The following is a 26,738-nucleotide window of genomic DNA, read 5'->3' as shown; positions in this document are numbered from 1 at the left end:
GCATAGCATCTAAACAGTTTGGATATTTTCAGTGCCTGTTCAGTCTATTACATTAACATATGAGGGATTTATTTGAATAGAAATGACCAGGCTAGGAATATGGCTTCCTGGCTGGGTTGATGCTGAGTGTGTTGTTATCGTTGAGAATGCCATGATTAGAAAGCAAATATTATCCAGACTGTTGTTTGCTGCATATGACCTTTATTATTTTTTGTTTTTCTGTTTGTAATTCTGCATTAATTTCCTGTTGGGATAGACGAGGTTCTGCAGATGTTGATAAAGACTGAGAATTGACATGAGTAAGCAGAACAGTATGTGAGGATTTATCACAAATCCAACTAGAGGGGTATGATAGTGGTAGCATTACAGAGGTCTGGCTGCAGCCCAGGAAGGATTGGGAGCTAATAAATCATGATAGATAAAATTGGAACGGAGGAATGAAGGATATCATTGTGCAGGCAAAAGGAGGGATCGAAATATGTGTAAACTTCAAGGAGCAGAGTTAAGGAACAGAAGAGGATGCAAAGTCCTTGTGGGGATATAGTGGAACCTATCGTTTAAGACCCCTTTTGTGAGAGGCCACCTGACACATGCAACCATAGCAGCTTGACTTCCAATGACCTATCACCTAAACGCAACCAGCTGAATGTGCAATGAGCAGCCACACCAATCAGTGCACTATCTGGGGTTCTGCTAAGCAGAGTAGGAGTGGAGACGTTCTGTAGTAATGGTATCTAAATGCTAACATTAAAGTCAGCCGCAGTAATTAAAAAGTAATTGCACAATATTGAACAATCTGAAAGTGGATGATCACTTGGTATTTTGCAAAATAAATATGATTCTAAAATGATCTAACTAGTAGGAAGGAAGTATCCCTGTCACAATATTAATTGCTCCCTGCATATAATGAGAGTCTGCTGTAGCCGCTAGAGGCTTGGGGGAATAAGCTTCAGCACTTCCTTAACCACGCACAGTTAAGGTAGCATGTATGGCTGAGCGTGGCCAGGCTCAGGTAGTGCTGGCACTCAGTCCCAGATCAGGTAACAATTCCTGCTCTCTGTCACTGTCTATATCTCAGCATTGTTTCTTGTGGGAGGTGGGGTGGGAACACCACTTGTTACTGCTCAACTAATCAAAGAAAGAACATACATTTATGTCGTGTCTTTCATGTGCTCAGGATGTCCCAAAGTGTTGTGCAACCAATGAATTATTTTTGGAAGTGTAGTCACTGTTGTGATGTGGGGAAACATGGCTGCCACTTTGCACATAGCCAGCTCGCACGAACAGCAATATGGTAATGACCAGATAACCTGCTCTTTTAAAAGTGATGTTGGTTGGAGAACAAATATTGGCCAAGATGCTGGGAGAATTCACCTGCTCAAGAATGTCCTTTTATTCCAACTCTGGCTCCTATTTCCCAATTAATCTGGAACAAAATCATTTGGCACTTGGAAAAGTATGGGTTAATAAAGGAAAGCCAGTATGGATTTTTTTTTTTAAAGGCAAATTGTATTTGATTAACTTGATTTAGTTCTTTGGTGATGTAATGGATGAGTGGGTGAGGTTGTGTGATTGCGGACGAAACTTACTAGAATAGTACCAGGAACGAAAGACGTCAGTTTTGTGGAGAGACTAAAGAAACTGCCGTTATTCTCCTTAGAGGAGAAAAGGTTAAAGGGAGATTTGTTAGTGATCAATATCTTTAGGATAAATAAGGAGGAACTGTTTCCAGTGGCAGAAGAGTCACTAACCAAAGGACACAGATTTAAGGTAATTGGCAAAAGAACCAGAGGTGACATGAGGGGAAAAATGGTGAGTTATGATCTATAATGCACCAGCTGAAAGGGTGCTGGAAATAGATCCAATAATAACTTTTGAAAGAGAATTCTATAACGACTTGAAAAGGAAAAAAAAGTACAGGGCTGTGGTGAAAGAGCAGAGGAGTGGCGCTAATGGGATAGTTTTTTCAAAGAGCTGGCACAGGCACAATAGGTTCCTTTTTGCCTCCTTTTGTGGTGTATCGTTCTGTGACCTCCTATCCGGTGTGCTGAGGTTATCACCAATGCCAAGAGCCTTAATTTCAGCTTGTAATTTCCAATGCAAATCCTTGTCAAATGCTTTCTAAAATCAATATGTGTGGCATCTGTTCATCCTCCTCTATTCCCCTCAGTGACATTAACAAAGAACTCTATTAGGTTAGTTAGATGTGACCCTATCCTTTCAAATCCCTGCTGATTCCTTCTGTTCAGTGCTTGCTTCTTCTGTCCATCATAATAGACGCTAACAATTTTCCCATTACTGACATTTGAATTTCTAGCTTGTAATTACTTTGGTTTTCTACCTTCTCATCTTTCAGTATTATTCGCAGATACCCCAAAGTCTGGAAAACTGTAATCGATGTATCCCCAATTTCCTTGCCCATTTCTTTTAATACCCTAAGGTAGAAACCATCCAGGCTTGAAGGTTTGTCTGCCTTCAATCCCATTGATCTAGTCATTAATATGTTTGTCTGTATACTTTTCCTGTCAGATTTTCCCTTTTGCTAATCTCCATTGCTGTATTCTCCTTCACTGTTGTGAAACTGAAGCAAAATATTCAATCAGAAATCTGTCAAATTGTTCTACTTTGCTATTGTCATGCTTAAGTCTAACTCTAATAGGTACTCCTCTTCCTTGCCCATTTTTTCTTGATGTGCTATTAGAAACCTTGGAGTCATATCTAACACAAAGGAAGATGGTTGTGGTTGTTTGAGGTCAATCATCTCAGTCCCAGGACATCACTGCAGGAGTTCCTCAGGGTAGTGTCCTAGGCCCTACCATCTTCAGCTGCTTCATCAATGACCTTAAATCCATCATAAGGTCAGAGGTGAGGATGTTCGGTGATGACTGCACAATGTTCAGCACCATTCATGACTCCGATACTGAGGCAGTCCGTGTTCTTAGGCAGCAAGATCTGGACAACATCCAGGCTTGGACAGATAAGTGGCAAGTAACATTCACGACACACAAGTGCCAGGCAATGACCATTGTAACAGCCAAGTGTGGATGGGGTCACAGTCACCCCTCTTGCCCTTCCTCTTATTTGACCAGAACAGGGTTGATTCCTTTAAAACAGTGGGTGTGCTTACCACCTCTGTGAGTGGTTTATCACTTACCTTTACTGTGATTGTGAAAGAACCAATCGGACAGGTTTTCTTGAGATTAAACAGGAAAGGGATAAGTTTATCATACTTAACAATCTAACCCTGATTTAAAAATAATAAAACAAAATACGCTACACATTCTCACACACATGCACATAGATTACAGAGGGAAAAATAGATTTGGTGGTTGGATTAAAGTCCAGTCTGTGAAGTGGATGATCCGGTAGTCTTCTAGCTGAAGCTGTATTCTTGAAGTTCTCGGCTGGTCAAAGTGTACTTTTTTGCTGGCTTGCTTTGCTCAGTGTTTTCTTCGAGGCAGAATTGTAGTTGGCCCTCTTCCCCTGGTCTCTGGCTGTAGCAGTCTGTAGGCTTGGAGGGTCCACAGTCACAGACGGTTTTCCAACTTAATATTTTCTGGAGAGAGAAAGGCACACAGCCTTTTGCTGCTGCACAATCTGAGTTACTGCTTGTTTCTTTGTCCAAGGGAAAAAAAAAGCTTTCCCCGAGATGGACAGACGGTCACATGGCTGCATCAGGTTTTCTGGAGCTTTCTAATGAAATTCAGGGTTAGGAATTGGCTCCACAGGCCCCAGGATTCCAATTTACACTTTGACTTTGAAAGAGCAAACCCCCAAGTGTTAGGATTGCCTTGACTGTTCTGCTAATGAAGCCATTTTAGGTAATTCAATCACTTAGAGCAAGCCATTGTCCCGGGTCCGTGCTGCTCAAACCTCTGGCTCTGGGTGGATATTTTGAATATGCAAAGGTGTTTCGGATGCAATTTGGCTGCCAATTTTTTTTAAAAGTTAACTGCAGGAGTTTTCCTATGAAAGGTTTGGTGTAAGTTATCCACCGATGAATTAAAAATTCCTCATTTAGCTTATCGTGTTTTCTTGACACCATCTCCAACAAGAGAAAATCTAACCACGTCCCCTTGATGTTCAATGGCATGACCATTGCTGAATTCCCTACTATCAACGTCCTGGGATTACCATATACCAGAAACTGAACTGGACCAGCCATATAAGTACTGTGGCTGCAAGAGCAGGTCAGAAGCTGGGAATTCTGCGGCGACTAACTCGCCTCTGAACTTCCCAGTGCCTGTCCACCATCTACAAGGCACTAGTGAGGAGTGTGATGGAATACTCGCAACTTGCCTGGATTGGTGCAGCTCCAACAACACTCAAGAAGCTTGACACCGTCCAGGGCAAAGGCAGCCCACTTGATTGGCACCCCAAACGTTTACACCCTCCACCACTGGCATGCAGTGTGTGCCATCTACAAGATGCACTGCAGCAACTCACCACTGCTCCTTCAACAATACTTTCCAAACCTGCGACCTCTACCACCAGAAGGGCAGCAGATGAATGGGGACACCAATGCAAGTTCCCCTCCAAGCCAACCACCAACCTGACTTGGAACTATATCACCATTACTTCACTGTTGCTCGGTCAAAATCCTGGAACTCCCTTCCTAAGAGTACTGTGGGTGTAACTCCACCAAATGGACTGCAGTGAATCAAGAAGGCGGCTCACCACCACCTTTTCAAGGGCAATTAGCGATGGACAATATATGTTGGCCTAGCCAGCAACACCCACATCCTGTGAAAGAGAAAAAAAAGTTATCCTCCGTCACATCTGAGTTTTTTTTATACTCCCTCTGCTCTCATTATTTTCTTGGTTTCTATTTGTTGCTTTCTGTAATCCTCTCAGTTATGAGACTTGCCATGATATTTTTGCCCTTAAGCGTACCTCCTTTTCTTCAGTGTTAGTTCACTTTCCTTTCAGATGGATGTTTTGTAATCCACTAATTCTTTCTTTGAATAGGCCCCACTTTTTGTACATTTACCATCTGACAATTTTATCCTGTAGTTGGCCATTCCTTCCTCATCTGTCCAAAATTAGTTCAATTCAAGCCCAAAACCATGTGAAACTGCCATTCTCCTCATCAAGCCCATTGATCAATATCATCATATTATGATCACCATTCCCAAGTTGCTCCCTTACTGCCAAGAAGCTAACTATTTCTGTTATGTTGCTATTAACTATATCATTTATTGTCTGCTCCCTTGTTGGGTTGAAGATCTGCTTAACCTATTTAATAAATTGATTCTATTTCATACTTGATCTGTTACTTCATTCCTAATCTATATGCTAGTTAACACATTTGCCTCCGTGATCTACGTGCTCTTAAGCCATCACCATCAGGAGCTTTATAAAAATCAGTGCAACTTATCATTTCAGACCACCTGTTCTTCTGAGGAGACGCTATCTCTCAGAGCAGGTGGTGTCTCATTAGAGAGAGATTCTATAATCCTAAATAATTGAAAAGTGATTGATATATAGTGTAATCTGTTAAATACTTGTAGTTTGCCTGGGATCTTCTTAACTCTGATGGTCAAAATGTCTGATGTCCTCTTACCCCTGTGACAAACAGTATCTTTAGCATTTGGTAAAGCTATGTCTCCATAACAGTGTTACTCCAACTTGCCAGTTCCTGGCAAAAGTGATTCAAGAGCATCTACAGCATGGTTTAATCCAAGGTCATTGATGCAATCAACCCCTTAAACCCAGGATAATACTTTCTAGTCAGATAGCCAACACTCTTCAGAGTCAGAAGATCGTGCGGTCAAGTCAAAATCTACAAAAGCACAAAATCTACAGACACTCCAGTGCAATACTGAGGGAGTGCTGCGCTACTGGAGGTGCCTTCTTTCAGATAATGTATTAAACTGGGGCTTGGTCTGCCCTCTCAGTTGGACGTAAAAGATTCCATGGTACTGTTTCAAAGAAGAGCAGGGGAGTTCTCTCTGGTGTCCTGGCCTAAATGTATCCCTCAAACAGCATCACGAAAACAGATTATCTGGTCATTATCACACTACACCGTGTGACCTTGCTTTGTGCAATTTGGTTCTGGAGCTTCATACATTACAACAGTGACTGCATTTCAAAAGTACTTCATTAGTAATAGCATGCTTTAGGACATCCTGAGATTGTCAAAAGCGCTATATAACTGCAAGTTTTTCTTTTTCCATTAATAGAAACAAGGTAACAGCTCGGAGCAAAAACCATGGTTACCCAGTCGAAATAAAGTCAGGATGTAGGCTGCCAGCCATCCTTTATCCAACAGAATTTGACCTAGAACTGTCACTGGCTCTTAACTACTGCTTACCCAGAGAAAAGTGGTCTGGGAAAGAGAATGCTAACAATTTTGCATCAGGAAAGACCATGCAATGCAAAATAGTGTATTTTTGGCCCACTTTTCCTTGAGATACTGATGGTCAAGAAGATATATAACATACATATAATCCCCTCTATTCAGAAACCGAGGTGGTTGATATCTATGTTTTATATATAATGTATGTAAGTGTGTGTATTGGTTTACGAATAGATGGGAATCTGCCCGAATTTGCAGATCATACTGAATTGTGAGTAGAGCAGAAAGTTGCAAAAAGCGTATAGATTAAATGAATGCTGACAGATAAGGTTTAAGGTAGCAAAGTGTGCAGTAGTATACAAGTAAGAATGACCGATGGAAATAATGTCTAAATGGCATTAGAGGCACAAGAGTGTAGATAAACAGAGGGATTTGGAGGTCCAGCTACAGTAAAGGCTAGCTTGCAGGTGTAAAAGTGATCAAAGTTCTGTATCCCATTTCATGAGAGCTGTGAAATGTGAAATTGCGAAGAAGTGCTACTGGAGTTATTACAGAATATTGGGTAGATCTCATTGAGAGAACTTCAATTTTGGCTACCTTACTTTTGGAGAAAGATCAGCAATAATTCACTAGGAGAATACCTGGAGTGAAGGGACTGAGTTAATATGAGGAACTGGATATGCTTGGTGTTTTATTTGGAAATTGTGGGATGATCTGATTGAGATGTTTAAAATATTGAAGGGAATTGGCAGGATATATCGCGAACCTAGAAAGAAAAAAGTCTTCACTAAAGGTTGAGAGATTGTAGAATTACCTGTCCTAGAGAGTGAGAGATGCAGAATCGGTGTAAGTGTTTCAAAGGGAGTCATATGTACTTAGAAAGCAATGGTATCGAGGAGAAGTATTGAGATTGCAAAAATAATTAATATAATAATTGGAATTGTCAATAATAGTGGAGCAGCTCTGTGGTTCAGATGACTTACTCTTGTTGCCATGTTTCTAAGCCAAAGCAACTGCAAAGAGATTAACTGGTCCTTCATCTCATTGTTGTTTGAACGATCCTTTCCCCTATCTCAGATACTTGATATATCTACTTAGTCCTGTGCTTCTAGAGATGGGGAAGAGAGAGCAATCCCATTCTCCTCCATGGTCCAAAATGAGTTAGTCTGCTGTAGTGAAAATAGGCTGTTCGAGCTCAATAGCACCGCCCCCTCCCCGCTTTACCACCACAACTGCTGTTTGGAAAGTAAAGGTAGGAAACTGAGATGATTAATATGGTGGTTGGGAGGAAAAATGGAGGCACAAAGGACCTAAGAAGCAAGGAGTGAAGATGGTGGAAAGCAGAGAAACAAAAAAGCTATAAAAAAAATGATTTGGATGTATGGCATGAAAGACAACAACAAATTCTGAGATTCTGTGAACTTGCATTTATATAGAGGCTTTAACAAAGAAAAACATTTCAAAGTGCTTCACGGGAGTGTAATCAGAGAATAATGGATGCAGAGCTAAAGAAAAATATTTGGAGGGGCCAAGCAAGTAGGAAAGAGCGTATTGGAGGTCCACGTGCATGCTCCGCCCTCTCTTTTCCTTCCTCCCTTTCATGTTGTCTGTTCTCTGATGTGCACAGAAGTAAGTGTAGCAATAAGAAAAGCCTAGAAGCAAGCAGCTTGCCCTTTGAGTTACTGTCAGTGGTACACAGCAATGAGGGAATGGAGGAGTTGTTCTGGTTTGCTAAATCGTTTGACCAAAGCATGAATGTTGTGCTAACAAATGGTACTAAAACCATACACCAACACCACATTTTTAAAATGGGCTTTCTTTTAAGCTTGTGATGTTTGAATATGTATGTTCACACACTTTGAAAGGATTTCCCAAAAAAAACACCTGCAGCACCTTGTTGTGATGTGGCTGGGGCCCTTTGTGAATGCTGCACATTAGCTGCAGCTTGTTTACCCTCTGCTTTTCTATGTTTCTATGCTTCTTGTAACTTTTACTTGGCAGCTATTTTCCTACAATCTATGTAATCTTTGGTCTCTATGTACTGCAATTATACTGTTGGTTATAGGGCTGTGGGTTGCTTCAGGCAGAAAACAGCGAATTGTCAATCAAACTAATTGTGTTATTCAGCATAGGGCTATAAAATGTTGTCTAAGGACATCTGTTGCCTGGACTGTTACTGCGATTGTGTTAAAGTTTTCATGTTGTGGAACGATATCAGTGTGACAACTGGAGCCATTGCGAAGCCTGTAAGTCAAGTTCGTTCAGCGGCTGCAACGCGATATATTAAAGGAATGTGGTGACCTATTGATGAACAGGTTGAGGGCTGTACCATTCAACGAGATGGCCCACCACCATTTTCTCAAGTGACTACGGGTGGGCTTGCCAGAGATGCCCACATCCCAAGAGTGAATTTTAGTAAAAGCATGTCCTTGGGTATCAATTCTTTGTTGACCTGGAGTTCACAGACTTGCGGCTGTATTTCTTGTTCAAAGTCAGAATGTAAGACAAATTGAGGCCAAGAAAAGCCTATGCAATCCTCTGAGCCTTATCCTCCTTAGGAAGGGCAGCAAGCAATTAGGAAAGTGAATGGTATGTTGGCCTTCACTGCAAGAGGATTTGAGTACAGGAGCAAGGATGTCTTACTGCAGTTATACAAGGCCTTGGTGAGACCACATCTGGAGTATTGTGTGCAGTTTTGGTCTCCTTATCTGAGGAAGGATTCTCTTGCCTTGGAGGGAGTGCAAAGAAGATTTACTGGGCTGATTCCTGGGACGGCAGGATTGATGTATGAGGAGAGATTGGGTCAACTAGGCCTATAGTCACTAGAATGAGAAGAGTGACGGGATCTCGCAAAAACCTATAAAATTCTAACAGGCTACTAGACAGTCTAGATGCAGGGAGGATGTTCCCGATGGCTGGGGAGTCCAGAACCAGGGGTTACAGTCTCAGGATACGGGGTATGCCATTTAGAACCGAGATGAGGAGAAATGTCTTCACTCAGCGGGTGGTGAACCTGTAGAATTCTCTACCACAGAAGGCAGTGGAGGCCATTATTAAATATATTCACGAAGGAGATAGATATACTTCTTAATGCCAAAGGAATATGGGGAGAAAGCAGGAACAGGCTACTGAATGAGACGATTAGCTGTGATCTTTTTTGAATGGTGGAGCAGGCCTGAAGGGCCGAATGGCCTACTCCTCCTATTTTCTATGTTTCTTACAGTATACTAACTCTCCCAGCCTGGTATTGCACTGTGTTGAACACTCCAAAGTCTGCATCTCAGCTGTCTTGTCTGGCAGATTATTCAAGGCATTTATCACTATGTGTGAAGTAGTTCATTCTAATGTATAATCTAAATTTATTTATCTCATTTATTACATAGGATTACGTAGGATATATGGCACAGAAACAAGCATATGGCCCAACCAGTGTTAATTCTGCACTCAAGCCTCCTCCCATCTTTCCTCATCTAAATCTATCATCGAACCTTCTGTTCCCTTCTCCCTCATCTGCTTGTCTAACTTCCCTTTAAATGCATGTATGCTATTTGCTTCAACCACTCCCTGTGGTAGCGAGTTCCACATTCTCACCACCTTTTGGATAAAGAAGTTTCTTCTGACTTCCCGATTGGATTTCTTGGAATCTTTGGTCCTATTACAACTACTTGCATTTCTGTAACTCTCCTCAAACACATAAAGACATTTCAAAACCTTTTACATTAAATTGCAAGGAATTGTGAGCAGAGGGAAAGTATTTGAGAGGGTGGAGGTAGAGAGGCACAGCAAAGATCGTAATTGTACATTAATTGTATGCAGTTGGTGGGCATTAGCTTGAGGTTCACTTGTGCTCCTATAAATAGGAACAGACTGAAACTGGTTGGGCTAGGAGGTACATGTTTCTAACATGCATCTCTGTATATAAAAGCTTCTAAGTGTGTAAAGACTGGTTCCAGTTCTACCCTTCAAGCATTCTGAAATATAACAAAAGGCACAACTGAAGAAAAGGATTTTGAGGAAACTTTTTAATGTGGGGAAGGAGGTAGAGGAACATAGCCTTACTGTGAAGTAATGTTCACTATTTACCTTAGCTCAGCCGTTTATTATTTAATATATTTTAATGAGGTGAAGCATGATGCTTAAGGCATCTTGATGGTGAGGCAGGCTTGATGGACCAGCTGGTTGTCTCCTGTTCATCACTTTTGTATGTTTAGAAGTCTCTTCCTTTAACAATCTACTCTGCAGGTAGTAGAAGTCGAGCCTTTTGAATCTATCCTCACAGTTCAACCCTCTGCACATTTTCCAGTGTTTACACATCCTCTAAGCATCTCTGAAACCTCTACCTTTGATTTCTCTCCTTGCTTCAGCCTCCTTCCCCGACCCCCCCCCCCCCCCCCCCTCCCCACCACCCCCATCAAATTGTCACCTCCCTACCCTGGCTAAGATTGGCAACTCAGTGTATGAGGATAGTATGTGAACTAATGTATTGATCAACTCCTTCAGTGCTTTCAAAAATATCCTTAAAAAACACTGGCTTGTTAATGCTTTTGCTAAATTCCCACCGTGGTTTGTTTTTTGTGTTTCCCTTTATTCCCCTCCTGCTTGATCACTTTTTCTTTCCATTCTGTAAAGTGCTTTGAGACATGCAACACGTCAGAAGCAATATAAAAATGTCCCTGCCACCATGGACTTCATACTGCTCATTTCTGTAATGATTTTATTTTGGCCTTCCTTGTTCTGAGGATATTATTGTTAGCGAATTTGAACCTTTAGTATCCCGTGCTCCCAGGTCAGGTACAACATAGCTAGATCAGAAGGGTTGTAAACCTGAAACGTTAACTCTGTTTGTCTCTCTACAGATGCTGCCAGACGTGCTGAGTATTTCTGGCACTTTCTGTTCTCATTGCAACATAGCCAGATGCAGACTAAAGCTCCTTCTGTATTTGCTGCATGATATGGAAGTGTGCGATGTGTTTGTTTCCCAATTCATTGTCCAACAAAAACAACAACTTATACTTATATAGCACCTTTAATGCAATAAACATTCCAGGACACTTCACAGGAGCATTTTAAAACAAAATATAACACCACACCACATAGAGATATTAGTTTAGCTTGGTCAAGGAGGTAGGTTTTAAAGAGTGTCTTAAAGGAGGAAAGTGGGGTGGAGAGGCAGAAAGATGTAAGGAAGAAATTCCAGAGCTTGGGGCCCAGACAACTGATCCTTAAGCTCTCTGAGTAAGATTGCTGATTAATAAATTGTGGGGAGTCTTTTGATCTGGAGTTGCACCCACTTGCAATTGGCTTGGAACTGTGGCAATCTAATTTCACTTGGGACTCTTACAGCCAGCACATAGAGGAAATGCTTATACCATCAGTCTGGATTGGATTCAAATTATTCCAGTCACCGTACGCTTATGTTAGTCAGTTGTCCTGTCCAGAGTGGCCAAGCTCTTGTGATCAATGCACTGGAAGATTTTCCAAATGATGTGGAGATTTGAGAGGTTTAGACTCTCAAATATCATTGCGCTATGATGTGGTACTACAATTTATCATCTTAACTCCCCACAGTGGCTGCTGCAGGTGAGTGCCAAAGGTTATAAGTCAAGTAAAGTTTATTCCTAATGGTTCCTGTTTTTCTTCCTCTCACACAGGTAGAAGCCCTTACTCGTCAGCCCTCTGCCACCACAGTGCATGCAGTGAGAGACTCTGAGCTAGCCAAACTTCCTGAAGGAGCTTTGAACTCCATCAAGCGCAGGTACCCTCAGGTAAGAAAAGCATGTCACTTCACAAAACAAAATTCCCTGTAGGTGTATCATCACTTAGAACCCAGATCCCCAAGCTGAAAGAGTACTTTCTCACATAATATGCATAAACTTGGCCAGTTTGCACCACCTCTCAATCAGGAAGAGTTAAGCGAACTGTTTTGAGTGTGTACGTGGTCTGTTCATCATCTCTTACCACCCACCCTCCCTCCACCAAAGACTCCACCTTAGGCTGTGCACCTTATTCTAGCTGAGATTTGGAACTTTCTATGTGGGTCAAACTCGAGCAGATGAACCTGTTCTTCACCGCAGAGTGTGCACTATCAGTGTTTATTAGAATTAGAACATTACAGCGCAGTACAGGCCCTTCGGCCCTCGATGTTGCGCCGACCTGTGAAACCATCTGACCTACACTATTCCATTTTCATCCATATGTCTATCCAATGACCACTTAAATGCCCTTAAAGTTGGCGAGTCTACTACTGCTGCAGGCAGGGCGTTCCACGCCCCTACTACTCTCTGAGTAAAGAAACTACCTCTGACATCTGTCCTATATCTATCACCCCTCAACTTAAAGCTATGTCCCCTCGTGTTTGCCATCACCATCCGAGGAAAAAGACTCTCACTATCCACCCTATCTAACCCTCTGATTATCTTATATGTCTCTATTAAGTCACCTCTCCTCCTCCTTCTCTCCAACGAAAAAGAACCTCAAGTCCCTCAGCCTTTCCTCGTAAGACCTTCCCTCCATACCAGGCAACATCCTAGTAAATCTCCTCTGCACCCTTTCCAAAGCTTCCACATCCTTCCTATAATGCGGTGACCAGAACTGCACGCAATACTGCAGGTGCGGTCTCGCCAGAGTTTTGTACAGCTGCATCATGACCTCATGGCTCCGAAACTCGATCCCCCTACTAATAAAAGCTAACACACCATATGCCTTCTTAACAGCCCTATTAACCTGGGTAGCAACCTTCAGGGATTTATGCACCTGGACACCAAGATCCCTCTGTTCATCTACACTACCAAGAATCTTCCCATTTGCCCAGTACTCTGCATTCCTGTTACTCCTTCCAAAGTGAATCACCTCGCACTTTTCCGCATTAAACTCCAATTGCCATCTCTCAGCCCAGCTCTGCAGCCTATCTATGTCCCTCTGTACCCTACAACATCCTTCGGCACTATCCACAACTCCACCGACCTTAGTGTCATCTGCAAATTTACTAACCCACCCTTCTACACCCTCTTCCAGGTCATTTATAAAAATGACAAACAGCAGTGGCCCCAAAACAGATCCTTGCGGTACACCACTAGTAACTAAACTCCAGGATGAACATTTGCCATCAACCACCACCCTCTGTCTTCTTTCAGCTAGCCAATTTCTGATCCAAAGCTCTAAATCACCTTCAACCCCATACTTCTGTATTTTCTGCAATAGCCTACCGTGGGGAACCTTATCAAACGCCTTACTGAAATCCATATACACCACATCCACTGCTTTACCCTCATCCACCTGTTTGGTCACCTTCTTGAAAAACTCAATAAGGTTTGTGAGGCACGACCTACCCGTCACAAAACCGTGCTGACTATCGCTAATGAACTTATTCTTTTCAATATTAGGTTTAATACAAAACCTAACATTATGTGCAGCTATACTACAACAATCAGTATGGTGCTAACAGAACTTTTAGTTGCAATGCGCACGAGTAGCTGTGGCTTCTTGTCAAGTGGAAGAAGGCAGTAAGCCAATCCGTGTGTGCTGGGAACGTTTGTACAGGGCCCCAACTGCAGCCATGGTTACGAGACCACATTTTTGAATCAACCTTGCTACCAGTGGCAAAGTGGGTATCACTGCAAAATTGGCAGTGTTACGTTGTTATGACTAGCATAACATAAAAACTCTTGGTATACAAGCAGTGACAGTTCAGCTTTACCTTAAGAAGCCAAAGCCTGGTTGCTATAAATGTGACTTAAAAGGAGGACCACACCAAGTGTGAAGCAATGCTGCATGTGAAGACTGACACCCTCTGCATCAGAGTGGCCCTTCAGCCTTTGGGGTTTGTTTTGTGCCTTTGATATTTACGATGGATAGCAAGGTGTGATCCTTATTATTGTATGAAGGGCTGCAAATTGGGCTCTGCCATGTGGGATTTACTTTTATGGATTTTGTGACTGCCTTCCTGTGTTGAAATAAACATTGGCAAGTATTTCATGATGTCAGGGAAAGACGGCCAAGTGCAAAACTAAAGAATTTGTTCCGTTCGCCGTTAACTCTGCAAACTTTATCGTGGGGTGGGGGGAAGACGAGGCTCTGCAGTGTGGGAAGGGCTGTAAAAAGGGTTCTAGTTTATGGATCAGAGAATGCTTTGGCACAGAAAGTCAGGTGCAGTCACTTGGCAATATGTGAATGTAGGAAGAGTCTTATGTTCTCTTAAGTCAATTTGCACTGAAAGAGATTAAGGAAACCAAATTACTACAACCCATCCTCTACCCCAGAATCAGCAGCCTGGTGCTCTCCATTTGCTTCATTTTGTTTTTACTGTGAATCTTTATAAATATGTCAGTTTTCTTTTACCATGCTAATAATTAAATATCACTTGCAAATGCTGGAACCCTAAAATTAAAAAGCTAAATGCTGGAACTGTCTCAAAAGCTTCTTTACCCGGAGAGTGGTGAGAATGTGGAGCTCGGTATCATAGAGTAGTTGAGGTGAATAATGTGGACGCTTTTAAGGGGATGTTGGATCAGAACATAGGGTAAAAGGAATAGAAGGATATGCTGAGGGGGGTGGTGGGGGAGGGGGGGTGGGAGTGAGATGAAGTAGAATGGAAGGATTCTCATGTGGAGCATAAACAATGGCTTGAGCCAGTGGGGCCGAATGGCCAATTTCTTTGCTGTATGTTCTGTGTGAGAAGGCCATCAACATCTGAAGACAAGTTCTTATTTAGGTGTATTTCCTCTGTCAAAACTGGGAAGGCTGCCTTCCATGTCTATTTCCTGGCAATTCCCGGTGTTTTCTGCTTTTCTATACCCTGAATAGTTATTCTGAAGGGGCTTTGGGTCCAGTGATGATCTGAATAACATTTTGCGTGTATTGCAAGGTCTGATTGTCATTACATGCGCTTGAGTGTGGATTAAAGTTTGCTGAGTTCACTGATGATTTAATTCTACATTTTAATTATCAATTTTTAATTAGACCTCAGTGTAGCTTTGGGTACTTGAACAAAAATGGTTGGCTGCTCATTCATTACCATAGTTATTAGAGGCCTGTGCTGAGAAGTTGGTACTGTGAAAGGTTAGAAGTTTTATTTGAATGATGCATGTGACATTTCTGGAGACATTCAGCATACGCAGCAAGGGGCTTTGTTTCCATGGTAACAGTGGCCTGAGTCATCTCAGTTGAATGCTGAAGCATTCTCTTTTGTTGTTTTGCTAAATAAGAGTGTTCAGAAAATGGCAGGCATATGCTCCTGAGAAATTTGTGTGTGCGCGGTTGAGATCGCCATCGTTTTCATGGAAGTAGATGTGACTGCATGAACCCTCCAGGACTGGAATAATGTTTCAGAGACTCCCTGTAATGTGCAAATCTGAAGAATCATCCGTGCTTGCAGTGTGAGGGAATACGTGGCACACTGTGAAGCTGTCTAGGGATGGAACTGGGAGCGAGGGAATGGGTAGCACACTGTGAACTGGTTTGGGTTGGAGCTGATGGCGTGGGAATAGGCAGCACGCTGTGAAACTGGCTGGGAATGAAACTAGGAGTGGGGGAATGGATAGCACACTGTGAACCTGTCTGGGATTTGAGATGGGCTGTGGGAATGGGCAGCACACTGTGAAACTTCCTGGGCATGGGGCTAGCGGTGAAGGAATGGTGAGAGACTGGGAAATGGTATTTGGAGAGACCAGAGTATCATTGTATACGAATCACAGAAAGTTAACATGAAGGTACAGAAAGTAATTAGGAAGGAAAATGGTATATTAGCCTTTATTACAAAGGGATTGGAGTATAAGAGTAAAGAAGTCTTGCTACAATTAGGTAGGGCCTCGGATGGACCACATCTGGAGTACTGTGTACAGTTTTGGTCTCCTTATCGAAGGAAGAATATATTAGCCTTGGAGAAAGTGTCACGAAGGTTCGCTAGACTAATTCCTGGTGAGTAGACTAGGCCTATAATCCCCAGAATTTAGAAGATTAAGAGGCATGGAGTCTAGAACTATGGATCACAGTCTCAGAATAAGGGCTTGACTCTTGAGGACTGAGATGAAGAGAAACTTGTTCATTCAAAGGGTTGTGAATCTTTGGAATTGTCTACCCTAGAGAGCTGTGGATGCTTAGTTCTAGAGTATATTCAAGACAGAGATCAATGGACATTTGGATGCTAAGAGAATTAAGGATTTATGCAGGTAGCATGAGAAGGTGAAGTTATGATAGACATTATCTTAGTGAATGGTGAAGCAGGCTTGAAGGGCCAAATGGCCTACTCCTGCTCCAATTATGTTCTTATGGAATGGAACTGTGAACCTTGCTTGCAATGGAGCTGGGGTGTGGAATGGGAAGCACACTGTTAACTTGTCTGGGGATGGAAGGGCACTATGCATTGTTTGGAAAGGGGTGTTTCCTCTGCAGTATATAGTCTTGACTGCTGGGTCTGATTATGCTTTTACACGTTAACTGAAACCAGAAGTTATTAAAACTGTTGCTAATTTTGAGGGCCTGCCAGTGATCGTATACATTGGCTAAAATATTTGAGATATTGTACAGCACACAGTACAGCAATTCCTGTGAATTTACATTGTCTCCTATATTTAAGTTTAAGCATGTCTTTTTTATTTGGTGATAGAGTTTTTAAAATACACTGTGTTGGGATTGTTTATTATCTATAAAGATTCCATTTAAAATCTGTGCATTGCACTGCTCATGCTGTCAGCTGAAAGGGAGGGACACTCTTCAGGGTTTTGAGGGAATAATGAGTCTGGAATAGATGAACGTTTGACTGCTGTGCTCCAGAATTGTGCATTCTCAGGAGCCGGTGACTGCAAAGAGCTCAGGGTGAAGGGATTGCCCGTATGTTCTATGACTCTAAATACAAGAGCTGAAATGTTTTTATAGGTATATTGTACTGTTCAATATTGCATGACTAAAATTTTGTCTGCTTTTGAAAGCATCTTTTCTAATAAATTCTAGTAGTGCTTTAGTGGTGAGTAATGGATTCACACCCATGAACTCCACATTACTAGCTTCTGGATCAGAGCTATGATCATGGAAAGTGGATAGCAGATACCAAATACTTGCACACAGGGAAGATCCACAGGTAAAGCATTTCTTGGGCTGCTGTAGTAGAATTCCTGCTCTATGCTAAAACTTGAGCTCATAATCCAGGACGTCACTTCAATGCTATCATCCTTTGGACACGCGTTAAATCTAGTCTCTGTTAAGTTGAATGTTTGAAAGCTAACTGGAAGATTGTTTTACGCAGCAAGTTATGATCTGGAATCCACTTCCAGAAGAGGGTAATGGAAGCAGATTCAGTAATAACGTTCAAAGGGACTTGAACAGTTAAGCCATTTAGCCTAACATCAGTCGTTGGGAAGATGCTGGAAACTATTATTAACAATGCATTTGAAAAAGCATAGTATTATTAGAACAAGTCAGCATGGTTTTACTGAAGGGAAATCCTGTTTGACAAATTTATTAGAATTTTTGAGGATGTAACTAGTAGGGTAGATAAAGGGGAACCAGTAGATGTTGTATACCTGAATTCCAGAAGACATTCGATAAGGTGCCACATAAAAGATTAATAGGCAAGACAAGGGCTCATGGTGTTGGGGTAATATATTAGCGTGGATAGTGGATTGGTTAACAGACAGGAAGCAGAGAGTGGGCATAAATGGGGCATTTTCAAGTTGGCAGGCAGTGAATAGTGGGGTGCCACAAGGATCGGTGCTGGGACCTCAGCTATTTACACTCTATTAATGACTTGGATGAAGAGACAGAGAGTAATGTATCTAAGTTTGCTGATGATACAAAGCTCAGTGGAAAGGTAAGCTGCGGGAAGGACGTAGAGAGGCTGCAAAGAGATATAGACAGGTTAAGTGAGTGGGCTGCAAGATGGCAAATGGAGTATCATGTAGGGAAGTGTGAAGTTCACTTTGGTCATAAAATAGAAAAGCAGAATATTTTTAAAAAGATGTGAAACTGGTAACTGTTGATGCTCAGAGAGACTTGGGTGTACTCGCACAAGGAATGCACAAAGTTAACATACATGTGCAGCAGGCTATTAGGAAGGCAAATGGCATGCTGGCCTTTATTGCAAGGAGATTGGAGCACAGGAATAAAGAAGTCTTACTAAAATTGTACAGGGCCTATTTGAGACTGCACCTGGAATACTGTGTGCAGTTTTGGTCTCTACACTTAAGAAAGGATATACTTGCACTGGAGGTGGTGCAGTGAAGATTTACTAAATTGGTCCCTGGGATGAGGGGGTTGTCCTATGATAAGAGGCTGAGTAATTTGGCCCTGTATTCTCTGGAGTTTGGAAGAATGAGAGGCGATCTAATTGAGACATACAAGATTCTGAAAGGGCTTGATCGAGTTGAAGCTGAGAGATTGTTTCCGCTGGTCGGGGAATCTAGAACATGGGCACAGTCTTAGGATAAGGGGCCGATCATTTAGGACTGAGATGAGGAGAAACTACTGCACTCAAAGGGTTGTGAATCTTTGGAATTCTCTACCCCAGAGGGTTGTGGATGCTGCATTGTTGAATACATTTAAGGCTGGGATAGAGAGATTTTTGGTCTGACAGGGAACCAAGGGACATGGGGAGCAGGTAGAAAAGTGGAATTGAAGCCCAGGATCAGCCACGATCATATTGAATGGTGGAGCAGGCTCGGTGGGCTATATGGTCTACTTCTCCTATTTCTTGTGACAATTACGGAGGTATGGGGGAAGAGTAGGGGAGTGAGACTAATTGGATAGCCCTTTCAAAGAGATAGCAGGCATGATGGCTGAATGGTCTCCTGTGCTGTATAATTCTATGGTATGTTTGGAAGATCGATCAAATGGTCTGAAGGGTTATTTCATCCAAACATTTCTTGAGATTCTTTGTATGAAGCATTGAAAGGAGCTTTGAGGTACTGAATGGTGCTGTGGGTTTGACACTGGCCTTTCACCTTTGGTACCTGGGTTTAAATTCAGACAAGACTGATGAGATTAAGGTCTCTCCTGTTTGCTGGCTGTAAGGGTCCAATGTAAAATGAATTTGAGAGTCTCAACCTGGGTCCTGGTGGTTTTGAGCATAAAGCACAGAACTGGGCACTGATCTACATCAGCCAGTCAAGGCCAGGGATGTTTAGTGTGTGAAATAGAAGAATTGTCACACTGTATTGTAGTAGTGTTCTCATGAGCTAGGGGCAGAGTAGAGGGCGCTTATCTCTTAAAAGTACATCATGTAGACAGTCGATGCCTGAAATAGCAAGTGATCCTTTATCTTGATCAGTCCTCAAACAAATTAAATTAAGAGATGGAATGGCTTTCCTCTTCCCAGTTCAGAGCAGTAGGCATGGACAGGCTTTTCTCAGCTTAACAGGTGTGTGCCCGAATTACTAGAAAGGGGGCTGTGGTGGAAATCACAAGGAATTGGGCCCTCTGATTTTGGTGTTCGGTTTTAAATTCTGTTTGATAACACTGGCTCCAGTGGTTGAAGTATGCAGTGTCCTTTGCCTCCTGTGTTACAAGTAGTAGTCGTGCTTAAAATAGCAGAAATGCTATTCTATCTTTAAAGTTGAGCAGTTTTATTTGTACACCAATTGATTGCTACCTTGATTCCCTGAATTGTGATGTTTTACCACGTTAAAGGTGCTATATAAATGCAAGTTGTTATTGTTGAAATTGCTATATCTTCAGTGAATTTTATCTAGGCTTTACAGTGTGAACACTCATGAATTGGTGGTTGGTTTTAGGTGGTTACACGACTCATTCACCTACTTGGCCAGAAGATCCTTGGCAACTTGCAGCAAGTCAGTGGTCCATTAGCAGGTAAGGAAGGGCTTTAACAGCACTAACATATTTTCCCCTCATTTCATTGAATGACAAGTTGAGATTTTTCTCCGAAGCTGTTGGGGGTGAGGGAGGAGAATAGCCCTCCACTCATTGGAAATTATGTTTAAATGAGAAAATTGTAACTTACAGAACTATTACCCTTTTATTTTTTTTTTTAAAGAGTATATAAAACAATGGGCCTTTTCCCTGGAAGTGTAACGGTATTTTTCTCTTAACATTTAAATTGTTAACAAAAGAACTTTGATGGAGTTTGCTACCCTTAATTTGACTGATCCTACCAACTTCAATAACCGTGCAAAGTACGTACGGACATACAAATTAGGAGCAGGAGTCGGCCAGTCGGCCCTTCGAGCCTGCTCCGCCATTCAATAAGTTCATGGCTGAACTAATTACTCCACATTTCCACCTCCCCCCGATAACCTTCCACCCCCTTACTTATCAAGAATTTATCTACCTCTGCCTTAAAAATATTCAAAGACTTTGCTTCCGCCGCCTTTTGAGGAAGAAAATTCCAAAGACTCATGACCCTCAGAAAAAATTTCTACTTATTTCTGTCTTAAATGGGCGACCCCTTATTTTTAAACAGTGACCCCTAGTTCAAGATTCTCCCATAAGGGGAAACCTCCTTTCCACATCCACCCTGTCAAGACCCTTCAGGATCTTATATGTTTCAATCAAGTCACCTCTTGCTCTTCTAAACTCCAGCGATGCAAACCTAGCCTGTCCAACCTTTCCTCATATGCCAACCAGACCATTTCAGGTATTAGTCTAGTCAACCTTCTCTGTGCTGCCTCCAACGAATTTACATCCTTCCTTAAATAAGGAGACCAGTGCTGTACACAGTACTCCAGATATGGTCTCACTAATGCCCTGTATAGCTGAAGCATAACCTCCCTACTTCTGTATTCAATTCCCCTCGCGATAAACGATAACATTCTATTAGCTTTGCTGCACCAGCATACTAACCTTTTGTGATTCATGCACTAGGACACCCAGATCCCTCTGCATCTCAGAGCTCTGCAATCTCTCACCATTTAGATAATGTGCTTTTTTATTCTTCCTGCCAAAGTAGACAATTTCACACTTTCTCACATTATGCTCCATTTGCTAGGTCTTTGCCCACTCACTTAACCTACCTGTATCCCTTTGTAGCCCCCTTAAGTCCTCTTCACAAGTTACTTTCCTAACTATCTTTGTGTCATCAGCAAATTTAGTGACCATACCTTCGGTTCCTTCATCTAAGTCATTTATATAAATTGTAAAAGGTTGGGGCCCCAGCACGGATCCCTGTGGCACACCGCTCGTTACATCTTGCTAACCAAAAAATGACCCATTTATGCCTACTCTCTGTTTCCTGTTAGCTAGCCAATCTTCTATCCATGCCAATATGTTACCCCCTACACCATGAGCTTTTATTTTCTGCAATAACCTTTGATGTGGCACCTTATCAAATGCCTTCTGGAAATCTAAGTACAGTACATCCTCTGGTTACCCTTTATCCACAGCACATGTAACTCCCTCAAAGAACTCCAATAAATTGGTTAAACATGATTTCCCTTTCCCAAAAACATGTTGACTCTGCCTGATTACCTCAAATTTTTCTAAATGCCCTGCTATACTGACTTTCATAATAGCTTCTAACAATTTCTAGCGGACAGATGTTAAGCTAATGGCCTGTAGTTTCCTGCTTGCTGTCTCTCTCTCTCTTTGAATAAAGGAATTACATTGGCTATTTTCCAATCTAACGGAACCTTCCCCAAATTGGGGAATTTTGGAAAATTAAAACTAACGCATCAACTATCTCACTAGCCACTTCTTTTAAGAAGTCCTTCAGGACCTGGGAACTTGCCAGCCCACAATGCCAATAATTTGCTCAGTGATTATAATTTTCTTCAGTTTCTCCCTCCCTTCCATTTCCTGACTTGCAGCTAATACTGGGATGTTACTTGTATCCTCAATAGTGAAGACCAATGCAAAATATCTGTTCAATTCATCTGCCAACTCCTTATTATCCATTATTAATTCCCCAGATTCACTTTCTCTAGGACCAGTGCTCACTTTGTTAACTCATTTTTTAAAAATATCTATAGAAACTCTTACTGTCTTTATAATTCTAGCTAGCTTTCTCTCATACTCTAATTTTACCTTCCTTATCAATCTTTTAGTGATTCTTTGCTATTTTTTATGTTCTGTCCAATCTTCTGACCTGCCTCCCAACTTTGCACAATTATAGGCTTTTTCTTTAAGTTTGATACTATCTTTAACTGTTTTAGTTAACGACGGATGGTGGGTCCCAACCTTGGAACTTTTCTTTCTCATTGGAATGTGTTTGTTCTGTGTATTCTGAAATATCCCTTTAAATGTCTGCCTCTGCATCTCTATTGACCTATCCCTTAACCTGATTTGCCAGTTCACTTTAGCTAGCTCTGTTTTCATGCCCTCATAATTGCCCTTATTTAAGTTTAAAATACTCGCCTTGGATCCACTCTTCTCTCCCTCAAACTGAATGTAACATTCATCCATATTATGATCGCTGCTACCTAGGGACGCCTTAACTATGAGGTCACGAACTAATCCTGTTTCGTTGCACAATACCAGGTCTAGTATAGCCTGTTCTCTGGCTCCAGAACATATTGTTCCAAGAAATTATCCCGAAAGCATTCTATGTACTCCTCTTCTAGGCTACCTCTGCCCTTCTGATTTTTCCGGTCTATATGTAGGTTAAAATTGCCTACAATTATCGCTGTACCTTTTGACAAGCTGCCACATTTCTTTATACCCAGTTCTATGATGTGGTTAATGCTAGATGGCCTGTACACCACTCCCACAAGTGACTTCTTGCCTATGATTTCTCATCTCTACCCAAACTGCTTCTACATCCTGGTCTCCTGAACTTAGGTCATTCCTCTCTATTGCACTAATACCATCATTAATTAACAGAGTTACCCCTCTGCCTTTTCCTAGCTTCCTGTCCTTTCTAAATGCTATATACCCTTCAATATTCAGCTCCCAATCTATGTCGTCCTGCAGCCATGTCTCTGTAATTGCTATCAGATCGTACTTATTTATTTCTATTTGTGCTCTCAGTCCATCTATTTTGATTCGAATGCTACATGCATTCAGATACAGAGCCTTTAGTTTTGTCCTTTTATTATCTTTGGAACCACTAGCCTTATCTGTTCATTTACTCTTAGATTTGTATGCTCTGTCCTTTCCTGTCACAGTCTGTTTATCATTTCCCATATTAATATCTTTCTCTCTTGCCTTGTCTCTACTCCTTGATTTACCATATCTTCCCAAATTTGATCCCTTGCCCCCACTATTCAGTTTACTGAAGTACTGGTTCCAATAGTTGAAGTATGCAGTGCCTTTTGCCTCCTGTGTTACAAGCAGTAGTCCTGGTTAAAGTAGGATTGCTATTCTATCTTTAGAGTTGAGCAGTTTTACTTATACACCAATTGATTGTTACCTTGATTCCCTGAATTTTCCCAATGATCCTGCTGATAACTTGTCTAAGGCCTATCCCTCCTGGGGCTAAGGGTGTGGCAGCTGGGTTGCAGGGTGAGTGTCTTCTGTTTGTGTCTTGCTCTAATGATTGGAATGGCTTTTGGCGGTTGAGCAATGCATCGTCTCAGCCTGTGAACTTCAGAAGTGAAGTAACATAGACTGATAAATGATTGCACAAGTGAAATACTGCGGATGCTGGAAATAAAAACAGAAAATACTGGAAATAGTCATACTTTTTTACCTTGTGTAGTTACAGATGTGGCAACTAGGAAAAAGCTTGTGAACCTAATTACCATGTTTCTTCGTTAAGGTGTCACCTTTAACACCATAATACATTGCTTTCATTTAGATTACATAATTAAACACATTTAAAAACAAAGTAATGATGCGCACACACAGTAACCAAATCCAGGGCTTTCAATTTCTTTGTAATTTGGCTTCCCAGTTATCTAATATCATCTTCATAATTAGAGTTCCGTATTCCCTGAATATAGAACAATCACTGCTCCTCATCCAATTGAAAGTTTGTGCCTCAACTATTCCAATGCTCTCCTGATCGACCTCCCACCTTGAAGCCTCTGTAAACTTGAGCTCATTCAAAACTTTGCTGCCCACATCCTAACTCTCACCAAGTCCCATTCTCCCGTCACCCCTGTTCTTCTTGACCTACGTTGGCTCCTAGTCTAGCAACACCTCAATTTTAACATTTTCAACCTTGTTTTCACATCCCTCCATGGCCTTGCCCCTCCTTATCTCTAATCTCTTGGAGCCCTACAGCCCTCTGATATTTCTGCTCCTCCAATTCTGGCCTCTCGCGCGTCCCCGATTTTAAGTGCTTTGCCATTGGCGGCCACGCCTTCAGCTGTCTAGGCCCTAATCTCTGGAATTCCCTCCCTAAAATACTTTGCCTGTCTCTCTCACCCGCCATTGGATTCATTAGTGACTACCTTATATTAATGACTGCTAGTTTTGAACTCCCCACAAGCAGAAACATCTCCTCTACATCTAACCTATCAAGTCCCTACATAATTTTAAAAACCTCTATAAGGTTACCCCTCAGCCTTTTTTTGTTAAAGAGAAAAGAACCCATCCTGTTCAGTCTTTCCTGATAGTTATAACCTCTCTGTTCTGGTATAATCCTTGTAAATCATCATCGACACCTTTACCAGTGCCTCAATATCTGTTTTTGTAACACGAAGACCAAAGCTGCGCACAGTAGTCTGCTTGCTCTAAGCAAGGTTTTATATAAGATTAACATAACCTCTTTGATTTTCAATTCTAACCCTCAGGAAACTCTTCTGATTGGAGCTTATCTCTGGGAACGTATCTGGAGCTGTTCACAGCTCACAGTCCAAGACTGGTGGTGAAGCTAAGCTTGGTTCCATGCAGCCCAAAATACTTATTGGGGAGCAGGCAGGAAAGTGTAGTTAAGGCCGTATTCTGATTAAGGCCGTGATCTTATTGAATGATAGAGCAGGCTCAAGGAGCCAAATGGCCTATTCCTGCTGCTGTTTCCTATGCTCATGTTGATTGCCCCTTTTTAATCAGGGCACTGCTGTATTAGACAGTGCTGCTGAAGAACGAGAAGTGGTGTGTACGGCAGGTGTCTGCTGTTGCTCAGTTCAGAGGCTTAAGCACAAAAATCTAAGCTGACACTCCAGTGCAGTACTGAGGGAATGAGATGTTAAACGGAGGCGCTGTCTGTCCTCTCAGGTGGGCGTAAAAGGTTCCATGATACTATTTCGAAGAGGAGCAGGGGAGTTGCCCCTGTTCTCCTGGCCAATATTTATCCCTTAATAAACATCACTAAAACAGATTAACCTGGTCATTATCACATTGTTGTTTGTGGGAGTTTGCTGTAAGCAAATTTGCTGCCGCATTTCCTACATTTCAACATTGACGACACTTCAAAAGTATTTCTTTGGCTGTAGAGCACTTTGGGACATACAGAGGTCGTGAAATTTGTTGTATAAATGCAAGCTTTCCTTACTTTCAGTTTCTTTTTATAAGTGATGTAGGTTGAGGGATAAATACCGACTGGGGATAACTCTTCGAAATAGTGCCTTGGGATCTTTTATGTCCACCTGAGGGAACAAATGGGGCCTCAGTTTAACGTTTCATCTGAAAGACAGGACCTCTGACAGTGCAGCACTCCCTCTACTGTATTGATGTGTCAGCCAAAATTATATGCTCAAGCCTTTGGAGTAGAACTTGAACCCACAACCTTGAGTCAAAGGTGAGAGTGCTATCATGGAGCTGCAGTTAACACCTAGTAACTCAGATAGGGAGCAGTGAGGTGCAAGCACCAATAGATTCAGCTTATTGAAAGCATCTTTCACTAACAAACAATGGTGGCAGAACAATCCAAAATCCACAAACAGTTTACATCCTAGGGTTCTAAAAGAGATGGGTGCACTGGTTATGATTTTCCAAAATTTCCTAGATTGTAGAATGGTCCCAGTGGATTAGAAGTTAGCAAATATAACACCTCAATACAAGAAAGGGAGAGAGAAAACCGGGAACTACAGGCCAGTTAGCCTGACCTCAGTCATGAAGAAAATGCTGGTATCTATTATTAAGGAAGTCTTGACAATACACTTAGAAAATCATAGTATGACCAAACAAAGTCAACATGGTTTTACGAAAGGGAAATCATATATGACAAATTTATTAGTGTTTTGGAGGATGCAACTGGTAGGGTAGATAAAGGGGAACCAGTAGATGTAGTATACTTCGATTTCCAAAAGGCATTCAATTAAAGTGCCACACAAAAGGCTAATACAAAAGGTAAGGATGCATGGAGTTCGGAGTAATATATTAGCATGGATAGAGTATAGATTAACGAACAGGAAACAGAGAGTAGGGATAAATGGGACATTTTCAAGTTGGCAGGCTGTAACTAGTGGAGTGCTGCAAGGATCAGTGGTGGGACCTCAGCTATTTACAATCTATATTAATGACTTATACGAAGAGACCAAGAATAATGTATCTAAGTTTGCTGATGGTACAAAGTTAGGTGGGAATGTAAGCTGTGAAGAAGACACAAAGAAATATAGAAAGGTTAAGTGATAGGAAACAAGGTGGCAGATGGAGTATAATGTGGGGAAGTGTG

At 41.7% G+C, this 26,738-nt stretch overlaps 1 protein-coding gene across 2 annotated transcripts in view; it reads left to right on the top strand.

Annotated features, from left to right (window-relative positions):
• pnpla7b (patatin-like phospholipase domain containing 7b) overlaps positions 1-26,738 on the top strand; it is a 382,057-nt gene that overhangs the window by 168,729 nt on the left and 186,590 nt on the right. For both annotated transcript variants that reach the window (XM_068012742.1, XM_068012741.1), the window contains exons 20-21: positions 11,950-12,063; positions 20,020-20,095. In XM_068012742.1, the coding sequence (XP_067868843.1) occupies positions 11,950-12,063; positions 20,020-20,095 (190 nt within the window). The remainder of the gene's footprint in view (positions 1-11,949; positions 12,064-20,019; positions 20,096-26,738) is intronic.

Source organism: Heterodontus francisci, chromosome 32, assembly GCF_036365525.1.
Source record: "Heterodontus francisci isolate sHetFra1 chromosome 32, sHetFra1.hap1, whole genome shotgun sequence".
Taxonomy (NCBI): domain Eukaryota; kingdom Metazoa; phylum Chordata; class Chondrichthyes; order Heterodontiformes; family Heterodontidae; genus Heterodontus; species Heterodontus francisci.
The sequence above is the reverse complement of the archived record's forward strand: the minus strand, read 5'-3'. Positions and strand labels throughout refer to the sequence as shown.